General features: G+C 40.2%; 2 protein-coding genes across 2 annotated transcripts; both read right to left on the reverse strand.

Annotated features, from left to right (window-relative positions):
* Nucleotides 1–1,152: 1,152 nt before the first annotated feature.
* On the reverse strand, nt 1,153–6,700 carry LOC139449128 (monocarboxylate transporter 13-like). Its single transcript, XM_071230611.1, has 6 exons — nt 6,301–6,700; nt 5,874–6,017; nt 3,278–3,520; nt 1,899–2,288; nt 1,615–1,740; nt 1,153–1,358 (listed from the first exon to the last, which is right to left on the reverse strand). The coding sequence occupies exons 1-6, from the start codon at nt 6,698–6,700 to the stop codon at nt 1,153–1,155; spliced, it is 1,509 nt and encodes a 502-aa protein (XP_071086712.1).
* A 4,404-nt stretch (nt 6,701–11,104) lies between these two features.
* LOC139449127 (monocarboxylate transporter 13-like) lies at nt 11,105–14,361 on the reverse strand. The gene is made up of 6 exons (XM_071230610.1): nt 13,866–14,361; nt 13,443–13,586; nt 12,768–13,010; nt 12,199–12,588; nt 11,917–12,042; nt 11,105–11,301 (listed from the first exon to the last, which is right to left on the reverse strand). The coding sequence occupies exons 1-6, from the start codon at nt 14,359–14,361 to the stop codon at nt 11,105–11,107; spliced, it is 1,596 nt and encodes a 531-aa protein (XP_071086711.1).
* Nucleotides 14,362–21,361: the final 7,000 nt, after the last annotated feature.

The following is a 21,361-nucleotide window of genomic DNA, read 5'->3' on the forward strand; positions in this document are numbered from 1 at the left end:
TTACCCTTCTGTGTACATAACAGGCTTCTCCACTCCAGCAGTGTAACTGCATCTTAAACCTACTCAACTGTATAAACACTCCCTCCTATCCTGTATATATACTTGTCAACCATACTCTGTACATCCCTAATGCTGGCCACAGGCGCAGCAACAGGCACCTCACTAGAAGCACTACAAGTAGAAACGGGAGAACTCCCATTGAAACTAAGAAGAGAGCAGGCAAATCGTTCAGGGGACGAACATCAAACCCTTTGGTTAAAAAGATAAGGCAAGACAAAAACACTCGAGATGAAGCCCTCGCTCGAAAACATCCCTCACTAAAGCCATCTGGGATATTAGTACGTGAACTCATTCGAAGTCACAAGTGTGATGACATTCAGCCTCCAGAAAGTCACTACAAAGGGTTACACCCTCCCTGGACTTTAAAAACTCCCAAAGTTGACACTGCTTTAACATTAGAAAAAAAAATAAAACCCAACCCTACTACGATCAGTAGCTGTCACTAAAGTTCAAACTACCTGGGACAGCTGGGCCCATATATACACTGATGGATCCAAGAATCCTATCAACAACAGTGCTGGTTACGGGATCCATATCCACAGTTCCAAACCCCAAGCACATTCAGTTCGCTTGCCTGATGGTCAGTCAGTATTCACGTCTGACTTGGAGGCAATTCATCATGCACTCAAACTCATACCGGAACTTCCGGAAGCAAAGGCAGTCGTCCTGCAAAATGTTTTGTCGCGGACACTCATATAATATGGCTTACAATGCGTAATAAATTACCCTTACGGAAATTTTATCAGTGTTAGTATGGGTACAGCATTTTTGAAAGGTGAGAGTATATGTACACATGTCTACAGGAAATAGATGCTTAATATGGCGACAGGATGAGCATTAACCTTTTCCACAAGCAAAATAAGCAATAAGCTGGAATACATATGCTGTTTGATACACGAAGAATAATTGACAGGTTTATGACCAAAAGCCCCCCAATCAATGACGATACTCCTGTGTTGAAAACGTTTAAATAGAGAGGTTTCTGGTGAGTGAGTGAACATTCCTGGATACTGCAGCTGTTCTCAAAGGGCTTTCCCAGTAGAGTGCGGCTAGATGATACGTCCTGTCTTCTCATTACTGTCACCATCGTGTTCATGAGGCGACTACAGTGTCTGAGCTGCCTGCGATAAAACCGACGTTAGCAAAACCGCTGCCCACAACTTTGAAAGACTTTCTCCTCACTGGACACGGTGTCAAATGATGTTGCATTATAATCACCATGAACATCACCGTCAAGATGAAGGAAGTCCCCGCACTGTAGAACGCCATATCTTTGTCAAATAAAGTCGCAAAATAGCCTGTCAATAAAAGAGTTGTATAATAATTGCGCCAACATTCTAATGCATTGATAGTTTCATCTTATGTTTCTAAGACACGCCCGTGGTGTGTCAATATATTTGGATCACACGCATGATAATCTGATCATCAGGATATTATATAGCAGAGTAACGTTTTCTAGCAAGAAACAAATGTTGATCCGGCCGAAACAGCTTGAAATGGAAAAGGACGGAGATTCCATGTTCTGGTGGCATGAGTCTATGTCTCACTACTTACCTTGCAAAGGAGCCCCTCCAAAGCTCCCTATGCCTTGGCACATTACACACATGCTGAATGATTTCGATAAATTATCAAGTCCAAACAGTTTGACTAAGAGAATTGTGTGCACACCATTCCATCCTCCTGAAACGCACAAGTATGTTTCTTAATGTTAACATTTACATCTAGATATTAATTAAATTCTGAGATGTCGAAGACATATTGTGGAAAACTTGATATAGGGTGATACTAACAAAACGTTAAAATATTTCGACAATTCCACAAACTCCACACAATCTTACCTAGAGCTATTCCATACGCTACACCGTTCGTGTAAAATGCAATGGAATCTTTGCAAAGTGGCACGAGCAAGTTAGTGAGACCACATACGCACACTGAGAGGATAAATATATAGTTTGTCGCCTTGTGAGAAGCCATGGAAATCCCAGAGAATATAATACGACCAGCAATGCTGCCATATCCCAAGCTTGAAACTATGAGAGAAGCTTCGGATGTTGTCATACTGTATGGTGAGGTTGTTACATAGTCAGGAATGAAGGTGGCGAATGTGTAGTAGCCAAAGCCAAGGGAGATGTGAGCAATGGCCACAATTATTACATCTGGACTCCTGAGTAACCGGAGAAAATCGACAATCGTCTGGCCTAGAGAGACTCTTGTACTGTCAGAATCACCTTTAAGAAATAAAACGCTATTATTTCAGTATTCTAAAATGCAATACTAAACAAGAGTCATCAGAAAGATAACATATACCCTCGGCAGCTGTCTGTAAAGTAACTACAAGTAAATGTGCAATTCTGTATGTAATGAGTCAAAGTTGAACGTTCTTTAAGAAGCATGCATTGTTTACCAACAAAAGATCCACCATAGTCGCATCCATATGAAATGGAAACTAAAACATGCGTGTTTCTGTTTTTTTTTTATGCAAACAAATGACAAATTACAAGAAACAATAACTAAACAAGCGTATAGTCAACGAAGTCATCTATATCCCCGCCCATTTTAACACGTTATGGTCCCAAACCAGGTAACTGACCCCAAATTTCTCTTAGCCCATGTCAAAAAAGCTGCAATGGAAATTCTAAAATAAACATTTCTAAAACTCCTTAATATCAAATGGCACCAGTTCAGTATGTACTTTATAAATGGACATGCAATGTTTGGCAAGGAAACTATTTAACAGTTTATTTGTTATACTCCATAAGTGAACCCACCCTATATGAAAACTTAAATCCAACTTGTTGCCATGGAAACGTAAAAAAACAAAAAAAATATAAAATTCCTAAAAGCAAAAGGCACCAGTTCTGTATGTGCCTGGTAGACATTCAAAGTTTTGTAAGAAAGTATTTAACGGTTTTTGAGTTACGCTCCGGAAACGAACACCACCCTTATAGAACCTAAGTCCAACTTGTTACAATGGAAAAGTAAATATATAAATTTCTAAAATTCCTAAATAGCAAAAGGCACAACTTCAGTATGTGACTGATAGATATGCTAAGTTTCGATCAAATACACTGAATTGTTTTCGAGTTCTGCCCCGGAAAAGGAAATCATTACGGACGGACGGACGGACAGACAGACTGGCTGATCGCTATATACCCCCGCATTATATGCCGCGGGGATAAAAATGTTCAGAAGCAAATGGCCATCCTGTCTTTCCTACCTGTGTTATTTCTTGGAGTTATCCACACAGCACAAGGTATGAAGTGTAATATCAGCGCTCCATAGATGAGAAATGTGCCCCGCCATCCAAACACGTCTGCAGTAACGGCTGACACTGGTGGAAATACCAACACACCTATCGCTATCCCCGTTACAGATATCCCAACGGCTAACGGCCGCCATTTTGAAAACTGGTTGTTGACATTAACCATAGTCGCGTTATAGGCAAGGCACACACCAGCACCTGGAGGAGAAAAAGGAAGATTTTTGCACTTATACCGTGTTTCAAGTAATCTTTTTCATTTTATGAAGTGTTTTTAAAACACATATCACCGAAGCAAGTGTGAAAGAGTAGGGTAGCCTTTTATGATCATACCTTCGTTCGTACAACCGCCAAGAATGTATTACTCCATTGTGACGTAACTACTAAGGGACGGATTTTTTTATGTGGTCAGGTGAGGTGAAATGGGGTTCAACGTCGTTCAAGCTCAGTGCACTAGTGTAGCGACATGCATGGATGTGTATGTGTGTGTGTCTTTCTGTATGTGTGTGAATCTGTTTGTGGCTGCTTGTACTAGACTGTGAGTCAGTGACTGTGACTGTCACTGCAGGGATTTTGTTTCGAGATTAGCATTTTTACAGCAATGAAAGCACAATTTCTTCTTCTTCTTCTGTATACACGGGACGCAGAGATACATCAAACTGGAGAAATCAGGCCACAGAGATACCCACAAGGAAGTATTACTCCAGTGTGATGTAACGACTAATGTTTCAGGTTACGGAGCTACCCACAAGAAGGTATTACTCCAGTGTGATGTAACGACTAATGTATCAGGCCACCGAGATACGCACAAGAAGGTATTACTCCAGTGTGATGTAACGACTAATGTATCAGGCCACGGAGATACAAACAAGAAGGTATAGCTCTGGTGTGATATAACGACTAATTTTTAAGGCTACGGAGATAGCCATAAGGAGGTATTACTCCAAGGTGAAGTAACGACTAATGTATCAGGAAACGGAGATACCAACAAGAAAGTATAGCTCTGGTGTGATGTAACGACTAATGTATCAGGCCACCGAGATACGCACAAGAAGGTATTACTCCAGTATGATGTAACGGATAATGTATCAGGACACAGAGATACCCACAAGAAGGTATTACTCCAGTGTGATCTAACGACTAATGTTTCAGGCTACGGAGATACCCACAAGAAGGTATTACTCCAGTGTGATGTAACGACTAATGTTTCAGACTACGGAGATACCATCTAGAAGGTATTACTCCAGTGTGATGTAACGACTAATGTTTCAGGCTACGGAGATACGCACAAGAAGGTATTACTCCAGTGTGATGTAACGACTAATGTATCAGGCCACGGAGATACCCACAAGAAGGTATTACTCCTGTGTGATGTAACGACTAATGTTTCAGACTACGGAGATACCGACAAGAAGGTATTACTCCAGTGTGATGTAACGACTAATGTTTCAGGCTACGGAGATACCCACAAGAAGGTATTACTCCAGTGTGATGTAACGACTAATGTTTCAGGCCACGGAGATACCGACAAGAAGGTATTACTCCAGTGTGATGTAACGACTAATGTTTCAGGCTACGGAGATACAAACAAGAAGGTATAGTTCTGGTGTGATATAACGACTAATGTTTCAGGCTACGGAGGTACGCACGAGGAAGTTTTCTCTGGTGTAATGTAACGACTAATGCCAGACGTTAGCGAAAAGGGTAAGCATGTCCTGCCCCACCGGTAGCACCAGTCATTAATACAATTTGCATAAAAGCGTATTACTAAATGTTTGTTACCTGAGGCCGAATAGCAGAACTCTTGCCATTCGACGGCGGCCTGTAACAAACCATACAATCAAGTGATCGATGGACCAGATACCCAAGTGCACAATAACGCATTTTCCGACCAAACGATATGTTAATTTGGAATTACGTCTGCCGTCTACATGTAAAGAAAACGTTAAAGAAATATGTTCCTTTTGCAACACAGTGGGAATCAGAGCACATTATGCTGATACATACATAGTGATGTGTCTTGGTTTTGTTGCTTTTATTTATAATGGCAAGATATTACCTGCATAATATACGATTTTTCCGTATCAGTTAATACCATTGCAAAATGACAAATGTACCGGTCAATCTGAAGTTTGTACTACCACTATAGCGGCAAAAAAACTTGCTCAAATCTGCTACAAGAACCGAATTAAGGGACAAAGTAATATCTGTATACTTTCTAATCGTCACAAGCCCCAATTAATCCTCCATTTAATCACCACCTAATGACGAATCCACAACCACCCTCAAACCAAACGAAGATCATTGTCCCCAAATACCGAGCTGACAAGAAGCAAGACACATGCCAGATAGTCTCCGAAAGCGTTTTACAGTGTCAACTGAAAGGTTCCACTTTCGATATTGTCCGTACTATGGACATTGCACCATCATCCTCGAAAGTACAGAATGAATTTGCGTGTAATATACACGTGTGTCTGAAACATATCTTTATAATAAAACATGTAAACAACATTTGGAAACAACTACTGTCCTAGTAAAAGAATATTTTTCTTACCTGGCAGAAATCCTAGTGCGCAGTACATCAGGTTCAGGTCGTTCACCTGGCTGCCGAGGATTAAGCCAGAGGCAGCCAGCAAACCTCCGACCAAAGTGGTAAGACGACCGCCGAAATGTTCAACACATACCATCGCAAGAATAGCTGCAATATTGGACACATGTTGTATAGAGGCTGAATCAACTGTATATGTTGGGTTTTTATATTTTGAAAATATTGTTATATGTGAACATATTAACTATCAGTCAGGAACATTTCTAAAGTCTTCATAAATGTTATGAGAAGAATATAATACATTTACGTAAACAATTGAAACAAAGGTCTTTTCATTATTACTAAACCATTATTACTCAAATCTAGCTTTCAGATGGCAAATACTGTTGTGGCTACGTTAAGCTAGTAACACACGAGTTGGCGTTTTACTTACATGCAATCCCAATTAATCCGCCAAAGAGAGATCCAAACCAAGTCACTTCCTCCTCTGAGACGCCCAGAGGCTCCTTCATGTATGAGTACATGACACCGTACGAGGCTGCCAGTCCACCATAAAACATGTTGACAATGAAAGAGCTGAACACTGACACAATCTGCCAGTATTTCCTTCCAGTGTGTTTCCCAGTAAAGTGATGGGCATAGTTGCTTTCGTGACTACTGTTTGGAATACTGTCGTCTGCATTTGACTTACATTTCTTGTTTTGAAGGACGGTTGCAGCAACGGTGTCAGTGCCATGATCGCTATCCAATTCAACAGTGCCATGACAACTGTCATTAGAGTTTTCACATTTTGCAAATTCAAGTGAAATACCAACAGCAGTATCGTCAGACATCGCTAATATTTCATCAACTGAAAAGACCCCTAACGCCCGACGTGTTTCGCGGTAAATTGTGAAGCAAGCGCTCTGATTAGAGTAACGCAGGGACATGTTGCGAAATATTTAATGTAGTGGCTCAGAAAAAATACGGAGCACTGTGATGGACACAATCAATATTACATGCTCAAAAGATAATAAGTCGAGCACATGGGACACTATGATAATCTTAAACCGTTTATCGGTTGTTCAGCCACATCCTTCTATATTGCCTTTCAAATGCTTCTCGAAGCAGTGATTCTGCATGACATTAACATCAACAGACATGTATTTGGATGATATTCCATACGATGAAATCCTTTCATTTGAATATATAACCGTACTTGTCAACAAACGTGTCTCCATTGACAAGGCATGATGAGAGGAGGATGAATACTGTCACATGTAGAAGATGGTTTTACAAGTAGTATGACTTTGTAAATTCTTCACTAGTGTCATACACCTTTATTTCAAGTTAGATGCCACAGGCCGTAGAACATAACATTACAGGAATACAATTACTGAAGAAGTGACTCCATTGCATGAGATATAAAGTTTGATAACTGTACAGTAGTTGGGTTATGATTAGAAGACATCGGGCGAAAAAAGAATTCCGGTGACGGATTTACAAAGTATTTAGAATCATTCTGGATCGATGCCATTGCGATCATCAACTGATGACAGCCACATCTAAATCTTGACACTGCTTGTTTCTATAAAGTCGACATGTGTAAGATATACTTCGGTCTGTAAAACTGACTTGTTTGTTGAATATGCCACTAGCTTTGGATTTGATGATATTGATGAATGCCATCGCTGGATGTTGTAATCGAATACACGTTGTTTAAACTGAGATATAAAAAGATATCTTTAATAATCCAGGCGTAACAAAAGCCAAACTGGAAAAATATTATGTTATATTTTAGTTGGCCAGGAAATTATGTTTGCACAATACAATATATACAGCATCAGACACGTTTTCTTCGGAGGTCGGTCATTTTTCACAATGACTAGTTTAGCCCAAAATATTTTACACATTTTGTTACATAGGTAAGAGATAATTAGGGTGGACCAGTTTCTCTAAGAACAGCATCATTACAAGCGGTCAGAGACTGAGATGGGCCAGCAGTGTCAGCAGAGAAATTGGCGAAGAGTGCTTTTCAGCGACGAGATTTGATGCCAGCTCTCCAAGTCTGATGGGCGGGTTCGAATCTACCAACGACGTGGTGAACGGACAGCACGTTCTTGCGTCCAAGAAATGGAGCCTTATGGAGGTGTTAGTGTTCTGATCTGGGACGGCATCTGCGGGGACCAGAAGACAGGTCTCGTCATTATCGACGAAAATCTCACTGCACGTCGTTAAATTGATGAGGCTTTGCCGCCCTTCCTGCAACGACACACATGGACTCTGCTTCAGCAGGACAACGCCACCCCTCACGCAACTCAAGTCACTAGCGACTTTCTGAACGCCAACAACGTGACCGTATTACAGTGGCCAGGACCTGTTGCCAATAGAGCACCTCTAGGACAGTCAAAAACAGTCGCCATTGACGAGGGATACCTTGGTAATTGCCCTGCAGGAAGAATGGCGTAGGATCCCCAATCAGAATGTCAGGAGACTCGTGTACTCAGTTCGACGTCGTGTTAGGAGGGGACCACATTCGATACTGAGCCAAGTGTGTAGCACAGAACTTTAAAAGAGATCGACGTCGATTCTGCGGGTGGGATCGAATACTGCACCCAGATAAACGTGTCTGCAGAACTTTAAGTACATGGCTTTTGATCTTGTCGTTTCCAAATTCCGCTTTTGAATAATTGTTTTTTTATAATAAAACATCAACTGTTACTGAATTTTGCGTCTGTTTGGTGGCGTTTCTTTTGCCCGTTTAAATACATTTCTTGCACTTTCTTTGCCCACGTTGTCAAGATATTATATGATTAAGTTGGTGACGTGCTACGTATGCTTTCATTGGATTAGATTCAAAGCTAATAGCAGTTTTGTAAAAAGTCCGCTTCTGGTATTTGTGTTTTGTTATATTTGAGAATTTCATTTATAATATCATAAAAAGTATTAATCATATTTAGAAAAACTTGATCTTGATAAAAGACATTCAACAAGTGTTTTTACTCATGTTTTCACTTAGTGTATTTACTAATTATTGATCTTACTCAGAGAAACATTCTGTTCATTAAGTACACAAACCGCAGTATTAGTACGGTTTAACCTTTGGGTTGTCTATAACTGTGCTCTTTCAATCATGGCCGCTTTCAGACTTATAGGCTGAACATTATTTGCTTTAATGCAACGCTTAACGATGTGTATTTGGCGCATTATTTTTATTATTATCATTTACAGATTAAAATAAAAAAAGGAGCAAAGAAGGTTTGGGTGATCCTGGTACAGTCAGGCTGGTTAGGCTAATCATCAGCTCAGGGCCCTTGTCCCCCTCAACACGTAGCCCAGACAGCGAATAGGACTTCTCCAAGGAAGCGCTGCCTAGTCGAACCCACCCAGAACTTTTCGGAGATTGTGAAGACTCCCCAACACGACAGCCTTCTGCATCACACAGATTGTCAGAAGGGCTGCATTCCTGGCATCAAACCCGGGTACTCTCCCAATGTCAGTCAACAGATTGGGAGGGTCCAAACCGAGTCACCGAGAACAATGGGGAGTCAGACAACATGGTACTTGGGATGCAAGCGTGACATTTCGAGACGAGATCCGCATATTTGCCATGTTTTTCCTCAATCTTGTCAATTATTATTATTATTATTCTTATTATCATTATTATTATTATTATTATGAGGACGTTGTGTATGCCTTTGTTTTACAATGGATATAAACACCCCCACAGGGCAAGGATTTACAGAGCTGTAGAAAGCCGAACGACTATTCATCATGGTAGGAAGAATCATCCAGATGTCACATAACATCACATGATGGTGGACAGATGCAGTCTCGGCCAGTCGAGCTAATAATAAAGTATGATAATGACATTCACACGGCCATGTCGTGTGACATAAGTTGAGCACGTTCTTCCATTCTCTCGCTTTGTCTAGCGTGGCGACGCATTAAACAGTTGAACATGGATCATTAGAACGGTTTCAAGGAACCCATGTACATCGCGGAATAAAATAGTTCCTCAAAAAGAGAGTTGACATGAGCGTATGGAATCATAACTTGCTCTTCAGAAACACCTTTCACAACACATGTGTTCAAATAATATTACCATTAGATGCGAAATGTCTGTAAAGAACTACCTCAGTCAGTCAGTCACAATGACAGCGCGTGGTAATACATTTATATCAAGTACAAGACGTCAAAATGGCCGACACGATAAACATGACGGGAGCGATTTCCGAAGTTGTTAATGAACCTGTGTCAGTTACATGTGTTAGTCATCATTGATCAACTGGCCGATCATTGAAAGGTGATTAAAGATACGTTCAAACAGACATTAAGGTAAACGCATAGATTGCTGGAGACGGTCACTGTCAGTCTAGACACGGATCGAATCAAAACTACGATAGTTTGGATGTGAATTTCTTCGTTTGCTGATTAGGATGGGCCGTAGCGAGGATATTCGTCAACAATCATGCAGTACAAGCTCTCTGACATTTATCAATGCATACTGAACCGCAGAGACCAAGATTAAAGGTTCGAAAAGAACAGAAAGAACGCTTATGTAGGTTTTCGTCCTAGGGAATTCCCAGGGGTTTCCCCAGGAATGTGGAAGGAGTCCGTCAGTGTTTACGTCATTTCAAGAACACAGTCTCGTGAAAAACGTATGAACGTCAAATTGTGTCGTTCATGCCCTTATGAACGTCAATTTCGCGGTCATATGACCGACCTCTCGTCCAATGGAAAAGACGTAGATCGTGTAAACTTCAAATTAAAAAATTATATTAAATTAAGGTGCACAGTTTGGAGTGCAACATCTTTGGTTTTATGTCATATCAAATAATTATGACCAAATGGTTAAAACAGTATGTATGGTGCCAAGTTACCTTGGAAGCATGTACAGCTTTGCCTGAACAGGTAACTCCCATGCTTAGACAAATATAGGCTGTACTTGAAGAAACATAATATAACAGACACTCAAAATATCATTCTTACACTCACTTTATTCTTCACATACTATCAGCTACATCGCATGTATAAATTAGAACATCAAAGAAAATCAAACATTGAACATCCCTACATGATCTGCATCTCCACTTGGTTACTCATTCGCTAGTCCAAGAGTATTATGTGTACCCAGGGACATACGGTCGTCAAGGTATATCGCCATAAGTCCCTACACGTGTCGACTGCTTAGAAGCCGCCTTCATGTAGCATCAGGACCATCAATACACAGACTGCAGTGTCCTTCCATCCAGATGTCAGACCGTGGTATCTGGCCCGCCGGTGCTAAAGCCGCAGTTGTCGACACCTTCCACTTCCAGATTGTCTGACTTCCTGGTGCACAGCGCCATTTGCTTCCTCATCACTACCCACAACAGCAGCATCATCGTCAGGATAAACGAACTCCCGGCAAGGTAGAACGGGGTATCCCTGTCATATATCTTTGCTAGGTAACCTGCAAAGGTTAAGGTTATTGTAATTTCTAAAGAAGATGACAAAACATTATAAATCGCGTACGCTCATTGTTACCATATTATTTGTGCATAATGATACAGACGAAGATTTAGAACGTTGTGTTTCTTATAAGTTTATAGTTTACAATTGAGGTGCTAACGTCTGTTGTTTTTTTACACTACTATCAGCGACATGACATTTATCTGACGGCAGCCTGTAGGTAATCGAGTCTAGACCAGACCAACTAGTGCTTGGTATCAAGAGCTACGAGGGGCTCTGTGACACGCTACACATCACTGAGTCTGACCGCTAATCCTTTTAGTCGCCTTGTCCGACAATCATAGGTTGCTTGGGACCTATTCCATCCGGAATTAGAATGAAAGTGTAAATACGAAAATATGAATTCCTAAACTTTGTATATAATTCGTCACAACGGGTCGTTTCTTATTTGTATTATCACAGTTTCCGTGACGTAACCTGATAGAGAGAAGGCATTACAATTGACATTGGTATAATCTACTTCAGCCTTCGTCGTTTTCCATAATTGTGTGTTTCAGTCTTAAAACTTAGTTAAAAGGACAGCGTATAGCATCCAAAATTTCCATCAATGTCTTACTTTGTATAGGTGATCCTCCAAATGCCCCAAACCCTAAGCACATCATAAACGTGCCAAATGTTTTTGACAAATTATGAAGTCCAAACAGTTGAACTAACACAAGAGGGAGGACGCTAGAAAAGCCTCCTGAAATACGAATATGAAAATATGTACACTTTTATGAAATAATATTTGTCCAGAAAGTTATTGAAAAGACCAAAATAATGATGTCAGTTAGTGTAATCAAACAAAGACATTCTAAATAAAAGTACATAATGTAAGAACAATGTCAGAATATCTCACCCAAGGCTAATCCATACACCGCCCCGTTTATGTGAAACGCAGTAGCATTTGCACACAGGGGAATTAAGAGGTTGGTGATGCCCATCCAAAAGATTGAAAGTAGAAATATGTAGTTTGTAGCCTTGACAGTCGACATGGAAATGCCGGAAAATAAAATACGACCAGCCATGCTGCCATATCCCGGAGTTGTCACCACGAGAGCAGCTTGTGTTGCCGTCAATCTGGACACTGAGGTTGTAACATATTCAGGAATGAAGGTGGAGAATGTGTAGTAGCTGAAGCCGAGGGTGACGTGAGCGATGGAGACAGTTACTGCTCCTGGTATCCTGAATATCTGGAAGCAGTTGACCAATGTCTGGCTGACGGAGAGGCTTTGACCATTGGAGAAATCTTGAACTAAAAACGGTTAAAGGTCTGAGGAAAATGTAATGTTAAGATTTCCAAATACCAGTGACTCGCATAGATATATCAGTTTCTTAACAAAGCCGAAATGAAAACCCACTGTCATTTACTTGACTGACTTCACTACAATTAACGTTAATATAGATATTATATCATTCTCAGCTCACCGTTGCTATTGCTGGGTGTCATCCACAGTGCGCATGGTATGAAATGCAGTGTCAGTGCTCCATTGATGAGGAAAGTACCCTGCCACCCCAGCGTGTCGGAAACAAGGGAACACATGGGTGGCCAGATTAGCATACCCACAGATATCCCGGTAATAGAAACTCCAATGGCTAAAGGCCGCCATTTGGAAAAATGTGAGTTGACATTCACCATGTTAGCAGTGTAACCAAGGGATATACCCATTCCTGCAAGAGAACCATGCATAATAATAGAATTATGAAGATATGCATAAAAGAAGGAAGACTTCTCAGCGTAACCTACAAAACACCTTGATGGCGATATGGCATTAAGCCACTGTAAGCGTTACAGGATGTCATGCCATCAACACTTCAACATTAAGTTGACACGATGCCACATAACTGAAACACTCCTCAATGCGGCGTTATCCAAATTCACTAACTCATGACGTTTATGGGACATTACTACAGTGATAAGACGCAAAGTTATAAGCGTGAAGTAAGTGAGGTCAGACTTTTCGCCACATTTCAAAAATAAATTTACGTCTTTTCGATCGCGACTCAAATAAGTATGTGCAAATTAAATGGTAGTGAACTCGGATGTCATGGTATAGGCCGTTTTGCAACCCTATCGCATGATTCTGATTCTAATCCACCTACCAGGCAGAACTCCAAATGAGAAGTACAAAACGTATAGGTTGTGCATCTGACTGCCGATGATAAAACCAGTTGTGGCCAGCACCCCTCCCAACATAGTGGTGCGTCGGGCTCCAAGGCTGTCCAGACACACCATCCCGAGAACCGCTGCAATTGTCAATATTCAAGTCCAGGATTAATATTTCTCTATGGTTAAGTGAAAACATTGCAATCAATGTGATGTCCAATAGAATATGAAATGTATCCATTATATAAATGTATGCTTATAAGAAATATAATATGTTTGGTTCAAGACATATTTGGTAGAAGACACGAATTTTCAAATAATCAGGTTAAAGGTATTGCCATCACAAACATTTGATTTGCGAAGGCATGTGTGTATTCACGGTATGAAATATGTTATACTTGATTGAACGTTTAACTTACATGAAATACCAATAAAACCGTTCATGAGAGATCCTATCCAGGAGAGTTCCTCCTCCGTCACACAAAGAGGTTCTTTCATGTAGGTGTACATTATTCCGTAACAGTTCGGGAGTCCACCAGCAAACAAGTTGACAATGAAACCACTGACGACAGCCATTATCTGCCAGTATTTTCTTCTCTCGCGTTTTCCCACACCATTGTCTTGAACCTTGATTTCACAACTGCTGCCATGACAACCGCCCCTCGCACAATTCTTTTTACTATCACAAATAACATCGTTCTTAGGTTTGTTTCCACGACAGTCATATTCTTCAACATGTATTTTGTTATTTAAAACATTTTCTTCATCCCGTACTGTGTTAGTACGAGCAAAGTGCTTGCTGTCAAGGCCACGCTCTTCAACTATTTGACTGTGGTAACCAGAATTATCGCCTCGGCATACCCCGGGGCCCTTTCTTAGCACGTCAGAGAGGTTAGTCACATCTACGTTTGGCATTGTGTCAAATTTCACTGAAAGAACTTACAATTAATCGTTGTCTCACTGCAGGGCAAGAGTCACTAGGAACAAACTGGATGTGTACTACACTGTGTATGTTGCCGGACACTCAGAGGAAGGGTCTTCATCACAGCTGTCGGGAGAGTCTTGCCACAGGTCGGTGCGTCTTCATTAAATATTACGAAAAACAGAGGGTAGTGGTCGTCATTTTATATTATTTGAAAAACTCATTCATGCCATGGCATACATTACCTATGCGATATTTTGCTCAACAATACTATTTTAGGTAGGGGCACACTGGTAAATTCTGGTTACGTCCTGAAGCTTTGTGATCACTATGACGTTTCTTACGTTCGTGACTGTTCATCTGATGCGACCATTTAGACTTTTCGCGTGTAGTGAAATAGCGTGCCAGAATTACTGAGGAGTGGTAGACGATGCTATTTAACCCTAATCATAATATATCTAATATATGGGTTTTACCATTGTTTCAATGATGTCAGATAGACTTCTAGTATTGTTTATGTATAAGAGGCTGTACATTCATAAGTCACAGAACGAAATTGTCGATAGATACCCGAAGATGGTATCTTACTGTAGTTTTGTAAGTGAGATGGCAATATATGTTTAATATATTGCATATTTCCATCATGAATTGTATGTATATGTTCATGGTAGATGAACTTATCTATTTCTTCAAGTCACGTTTGATTGTTTTATTCTTTTAAGTATGATACGAAGATTAGTAGTGTCTGCTGATGATGTTGTACTACATACAAAGCTTTCAAAGAGTACTACTTCATGTATCTACTATCAAATACAACTAAACGCTTTTTATGTAACACATGTTGAAGCTAATGATATTACACTGATATTATTACAACTGACGCATTGAGAGCAATCAGTGGAATGTTGTAACAATTCTGTATTTTGTACGCAAAAAAGAGATTGTACAAAAATGAAAATGTAATTCATAGGTTTCATTTTCTTATAAATGACGAGTAAAGTTTGAGGAATTATTAGTCTGTATGTTTGTTTGTTTGTTTGTTGTTTAACGCCGAAAAAGCAATATTCCAGCTATATGACGGCGGTCTGTAAAATAATCGAGTCTGAACCAGACACTCTAGTGATTGACATCATGAGCATCGCCCCACGCATTTGGGACACGATAACATGTATCAATCAAGTCAGCGAGCCTAACCACCCGATCCCCGTTGATCGCCTCTTACGACAAGCATAGTCGCCTTTTACGGCAAACATGGGTTGCTGAAAATCTATTCTACGCCGGATCTTCACGGGTCAATTAATAGTCAGAATGAGTTTATTTTGATACGGATATAACTAACTTGCCCACTGGTCGCCAAGGATTCGTTGTACCAACTATGTAACTCGCAAGCTATAGCGAGGCTCAGTTTACGAGGCACACAATGGTTTCGAGATGCGAGAAAGTAATGTTACTCTTCATATTACTTTTATTCCAAGTGCAGACAACAGCTCAATCCATCTATTGCTTGAACGACGTCAACTAAGGCCGTCTGTGAGGCTTTGTCACGTCATGTCACTCCTCAAACAATGAAACAATTGACGTAAACTCGCCACACGACGGCGAAAAGCACAATGCTAAGTATTTGAGAATTACTGAAAATAGTTTATTATAGTTTAAAATATCGGTAATTCCGATTATTTGATTCAGAGTCTCTTCCGTAGCAGTTCGTGTTGAATGATATATAGTCGTCAATAAAAAAGGAAACGCAAAAGTCGTAAAATCGTAAATATCTGACCGAGTGTTGCCGACATCCATACAAAATTAATGCTAAAAAATGAATTAGTAATTTCTTCATGGATTGGGATTGATTTGTGTGGAAAAAAATGAGGTACTGCAGAAATTTGGTGAAAAGATGGAGAAATCGCCAAAAACACAACCACGTGAGAGTCTGGCGCCGAAACACCAACATTAAATGCACACGCAACATCACTTATTAAACTTTGAAAACGTTGGGTTTTCATTTGCATGCCACCACATGTAGCACCAAGCGCCATTACAAGACCTGTCTAACCGTTATCAGTGGTCGGTCAAAGTTCGCGAAAGGTCTTTCTGACGTGACCCGTAATGGGGTGTCCTCAGATCTTTGTTTAGCGATAGCGGGAACTAAGATCTGATTTTAATGTGATTGGTAGACGTCGTGTTTGCATGCGTCGCGGGGAACGCTATGCGGGAAACTGCATACAGAAAGTGGACAGATTTAGGGGCATCATTGTAGGTCTGTCCCCTCACCCCCTATCCTCACACATGATCAAACACACAGTCACGCCAAAGTAGTATTGCTGGTTTGTGGTCATACTATTAATTGCTCTATTAGGTTCTCTATATCTAAATATATTCATCAGAATGAGTCAGAGTTCCGGATAAGGTAAGGTATTTTTCCAAACTGGTAACGGGCTACAAGCTACAAGCTACGAACCGTCCGTGTATATGTCTGTTTTTCATTGTTCAATAAATAACATCATATAACTAAAAACAATGTCAGATCGTCTAATGTGTAATAGCTCTGCTGATCTCAGGAGTCCTGAATATGCTACAATGCACATGCACATGATACTTAAATTAAAAAAGTGTAGGATTAAGCATTGTTACATCATATCATTTCTCTAAAAACTCTATGGTAATCGGCTCCTTTTTATTAACACATCTGGCCAATCTTCCTTTTGCTGCTTCTAAAACAGTTTTTACTAAACCATTCTCAGTCGAGCTTTGCAATCCTACTGTCACATGAGCATGGCGAATACTATGAAATGCGGTTTGCACAGGAGCAAACGATTCACTCTGCTGAACAACCGACAGCAAATATAAATCGCAGTGCATAAGGTGAAATTCGTAAACTCCTAGCCATTAAACAAGAATGTGCCCCCCGTTTTTACGCATCAAGGCCATATATGCATTCAAGATATGCTGAGATCAACACGCAGAGCAAGCATATTTAACAGCAAGTCTTGTTCTCCAAACAATCCACCTCCAATCCTAGACGGTACGTAACGTTGTTTAAATTTTGACAAATACATGTGTACTATCACCCGAATAAACAAAGAATTACGAGTGATAAGCGGCCAAAAGCATGCGGAATGCCATTCGGGCACAACAATGGCGCCTTTAGCACAACACACAGACATATGTCTTACAGTTCTTGGTGCCATATCAATAGGGGGGACAACCCAATGTACCACCCCACTCCACCTGAATGTAAAACAGTACACAGCAGCACATCCCGAGTTATCATACCTGGAATTTAAACATCTCAAATTGGCATTGTACCAAGATGCAAATCTATCCACATCGCGAAATGGACCAATCATCGTAGTCAACAAGTTTACTCAACATATCTGAAGTCCCCTCCTCTGAGCGCTTGATCCACTGCATATTCAGATTAACATTTTGGCTTGAACACAACTCAAAAAGGTCCATAACTATTCTTTGTAATTGCTGTTTTATACTACCCTTATCCATTATGGTAACCACATTTTGATTGTCAGTACTCCACAGTATTTTACGATGTCTCACCTGTGAGATCAAACTTTGCAGAACGACAACAACGGCCTGGAGTTCTCTCCATGTAGAACTATCTTAGCCTCCTCTTCTGACCACCGACCATGCGAATAAGCACCATCCATTTCAACACAATACCCTCCATATCCGGTATCACTGGCGTCTATGTATACAACTCGACTCAAAGCTGAACTCTTGACCAGTACTGTACTCGACAAACGAGCAATGTTTTCAATCCAATACTGTAATTGTTCAGTGTTCTGTGACGACAATATAACTTTGCTGTTCCACGATGAAACTATCAAAACATCAATACTGGGAAACTAGTCATTAATTGTACAACATTTCCCATAACTAGTTTCATTGTTCTGATTTGTCCGATAATCGCATAAGAACAAATATAATTGTTTCAATGGCCTTATCTAACTTCCTCTGCGGAACAGTTAAACACAGAGTGTGTGTATCTATGTGAAGATTTAGCCACACAATAGACTGCAAAGGTAACCATAGTGATTGTTCGAATTTGGGTACAAATCCAGACTTGATCAAGTCTTCTTTTATAGCCTCGCTAGACGAGCGTGTACTAAGCTCCGATTCAGCTGATAAAAGACCGTCATCTGAAAAGGTGACCACTTTCTTCCCTTCAAAACGCCATTTATTGACTAATTGGCGTCTAACCTTAGTGAACACATAAGGTGCTGAAGTTTAGCCTGAAGGTAAGACTACAAAACTTGAAATATTGCTTAACACCCGTAGCATTTTTCCTCGAAAAACCTAGGAATTCAGTATGGCCTTCCAAAATGTCCATATGATGATATGCTGAATATATATCACATTTTATCAATCAATCGTTGACATTAATATATTCAAGTGCAATTTTCCAAATTCATGTTTGATTGACAATTTACTAACGTAATTGTTAACTCTGGACAGATCTAAGATCAAACGCCTTTCCCCCGAAGAATGAATGTACACATTCTAGATGGTTAACAATGTACGGCGGAGACTCACACTTAATTGTTTCTTATGCAATTCTAAAACAGCTTGGTTAACAAACTCTGTATGTCTTATTGTCGACTTGTTATTTCGTAACTCCATCTTTGGAGGCCTGTCTATAATATCAATTATGAATTGAGACGCACCAATATTGTACCAAACGTGAATAGTAGACTTCAACCGACCCTTCACTATAATTTTTGCTGATCCCTGTTCATATTCATAATAATCATTCGTAACGGCATTGTCATAATCATCAAGCATATTGTTTTCCGAATGTACATTACCAAAACTACACTTAACTGACAAGTCTGTATCCTGCCTAAGAGGCACTGGTTGCTGTGACGTTGACGCCTCTCGTACGCTTGGTTGTACTGCCTGTACTGCATTCCCGGTGGGTGTAGTGGGCGAACTTGCCACGGGTGGTCTAATCGTTTAAGGCGCCGCGATTCACTGTGCAGAGTTGCGTCCCTTGGGCATGCCAGAAACCTATGATTGGGGGTTCGAATCCCGGTTCGCCCCGATTATGTTTCTAGGTTTGTCAGCACCATACCCGTCCTCGTGGGTTTCCCGTATCACTTCGAGCTTTCCTCCCACATTAAGCTGACACTGCTGGAATACTGTTAAAAGCGGCGTTAAATCAAAACTCACTCACTCACTCATAATAATTTCCATTCTGAATGGCTCGTCTGGTATTAAGTAAATCTTCTAAAACTTCCGAATTAACAATAAATTGAATTCGATTTCCTTCCCTTGACCAAGAATATTCTGTTTCAGTATTTAACTTTTTCAGACCTTTGACTTGATGAATAAATTCTCCTCTTAGGTGAGAACTTTTTATCTCAACAGAACTCTCAATATCTCTATGATTGGAGTCCATTTTTTTCTAAATGGCGTCATTTTTTCCCGCTGTAGATGAATCGTCTAGAGACATAGTGGAGCTTGACACTTATATTCACTGTTACTGTCATGCTGACTAGCGAGAGAGACGAGCTGCTTTCCACGCCCCATATTTATACCCTTAACATGCCCAAGCTAATTACCTCCCTTAGCAGTTTCTCTCTTATTCATAATGTTACTCAACTGAGAGAAACATCAATTTACTTTGCATGGATGTAGTTCTGTTGTACGACAAGTGAAATGAAATCTGATGGGGTTTTCAAAAGGCTCGGGAACTTGATGGTATACAGATGACCATGGTATTCCACATTGTGGACTTTGACAGCAATTGTTAAAGACCGGTGCTGTAAACGTTACTGTATGGTGTTATGTATTACGATTTATTGTTCATTAATAATAGGAGCTAGAACTGCTGAGCATTTTGTTTTGATTATTATCCTTGAAATTAAGACCTTTGTAAACTATACTCAAGGAATAACAATATGATTTTGGAAATCTTTCCGAGATATTCTTTGCAGCCCACCTCTCTCATATACAACGGGTGTATGGCAGGACCCCCTCGTGCATTGCACCGAAATAGGCATTAACATGATTGAATTGTCTATTTGGCCTGGACATTTCTGCTATCAGCATATCAATAGCATCCCCAGCTCGGCACTGTCGTATGTACACTAGACAATAGAGGAGATGATACACTTGGAACTGACCAAGTTAATATCTTAATATCTTCCTGATTTCTTTTGGCTCAGATCAATGAAGTGAGGTTGTGTAATACAAATCGTCCTGTACATATCGCGCCTCAGTAACACATGTATATCCCCTTTGGTATTGGAGGCCAGAGAAACATAACAAGCGAACTCTGTTGATAACAAGTGGGAGACGCTTCTCTGATGCCTCCAACCCTGACTTTTTATAGGCTACTCTCTTTCAATACTGACGATGTTCAACTTGTCACGAGCTAATGACATCTGACATCTATTTTCTGAGTAGCGAAACAGAATTCCGACTACCACGAGACAGGGTTTAACTATGGTAGTCACAAACTCATAAGAACGCTTTGTGAAACAGTATCAGTTCAGTATTGAGGGTAAGGGTATCTCCGTTTATTTCAATCATGAAAGAAGAATGTAAATACTTTTAGTATCCTTTGATTAGTTCCATAGTCAAAAAAAGCTATGGTGGTGAAAGGATTCACGGTATTATTGTAACATAATGGAGATGGAATACACTGGATAAACGAGAATATCTGACAAGTAGTGTTCATGTTCTATTTTTAACACTGTTTTCTGCTCAGATTGGTATATTGGCTTACAAAACAATCATCAAATATTTATTATCAGTAAATGAACAATCATTGTAAATTTAAGTATTACACAATTGTAATAATGTTGCAGTTTTCTACTTGCAGGCATCAAACACGTAACCTGAAGTTCAAACCAAGTTGTATTATTCTACAGTGATCCATACGACCTTCAGTTCTATTCAAGGGCCACGATGAACGTCTGCAAACGTGGAGTCAATGACAAGCAAAGACGCCCATAGTGTAAGAGAATGGAAGACAGT

The sequence above is a fragment of the Haliotis cracherodii genome, unplaced genomic scaffold, assembly GCF_022045235.1.
Source record: "Haliotis cracherodii isolate W230 unplaced genomic scaffold, xgHalCrac1.p SCAF_7, whole genome shotgun sequence".
Taxonomy (NCBI): domain Eukaryota; kingdom Metazoa; phylum Mollusca; class Gastropoda; order Lepetellida; family Haliotidae; genus Haliotis; species Haliotis cracherodii.

Bases quoted from the DNA above. Each gene is read 5' to 3' on its own strand.
- LOC139449127 (XM_071230610.1), bottom strand. From the start codon at position 14,361: ATGCCAAACGTAGATGTGACTAACCTCTCTGACGTGCTAAGAAAGGGC. The intron at 12,043-12,198 runs GTGAGATATTCT...TTCGTATTTCAG, and splicing joins GGTGTATGGATTAGCCTTGG to GAGGCTTTTCTAGCGTCCTC. The intron at 11,302-11,916 runs GTAAGACATTGA...TAACCTTTGCAG, and splicing joins TGGAGGATCACCTATACAAA to GTTACCTAGCAAAGATATAT.
- LOC139449128 (XM_071230611.1), bottom strand. From the start codon at position 6,700: ATGTCTGACGATACTGCTGTTGGTATTTCACTTGAATTTGCAAAATGT. The intron at 3,521-5,873 runs GTAAGAAAAATA...TTTCTCCTCCAG, and splicing joins CGCACTAGGATTTCTGCCAG to GTGCTGGTGTGTGCCTTGCC. The intron at 1,359-1,614 runs GTAAGTAGTGAG...TTTTATTGACAG, and splicing joins TGGAGGGGCTCCTTTGCAAG to GCTATTTTGCGACTTTATTT.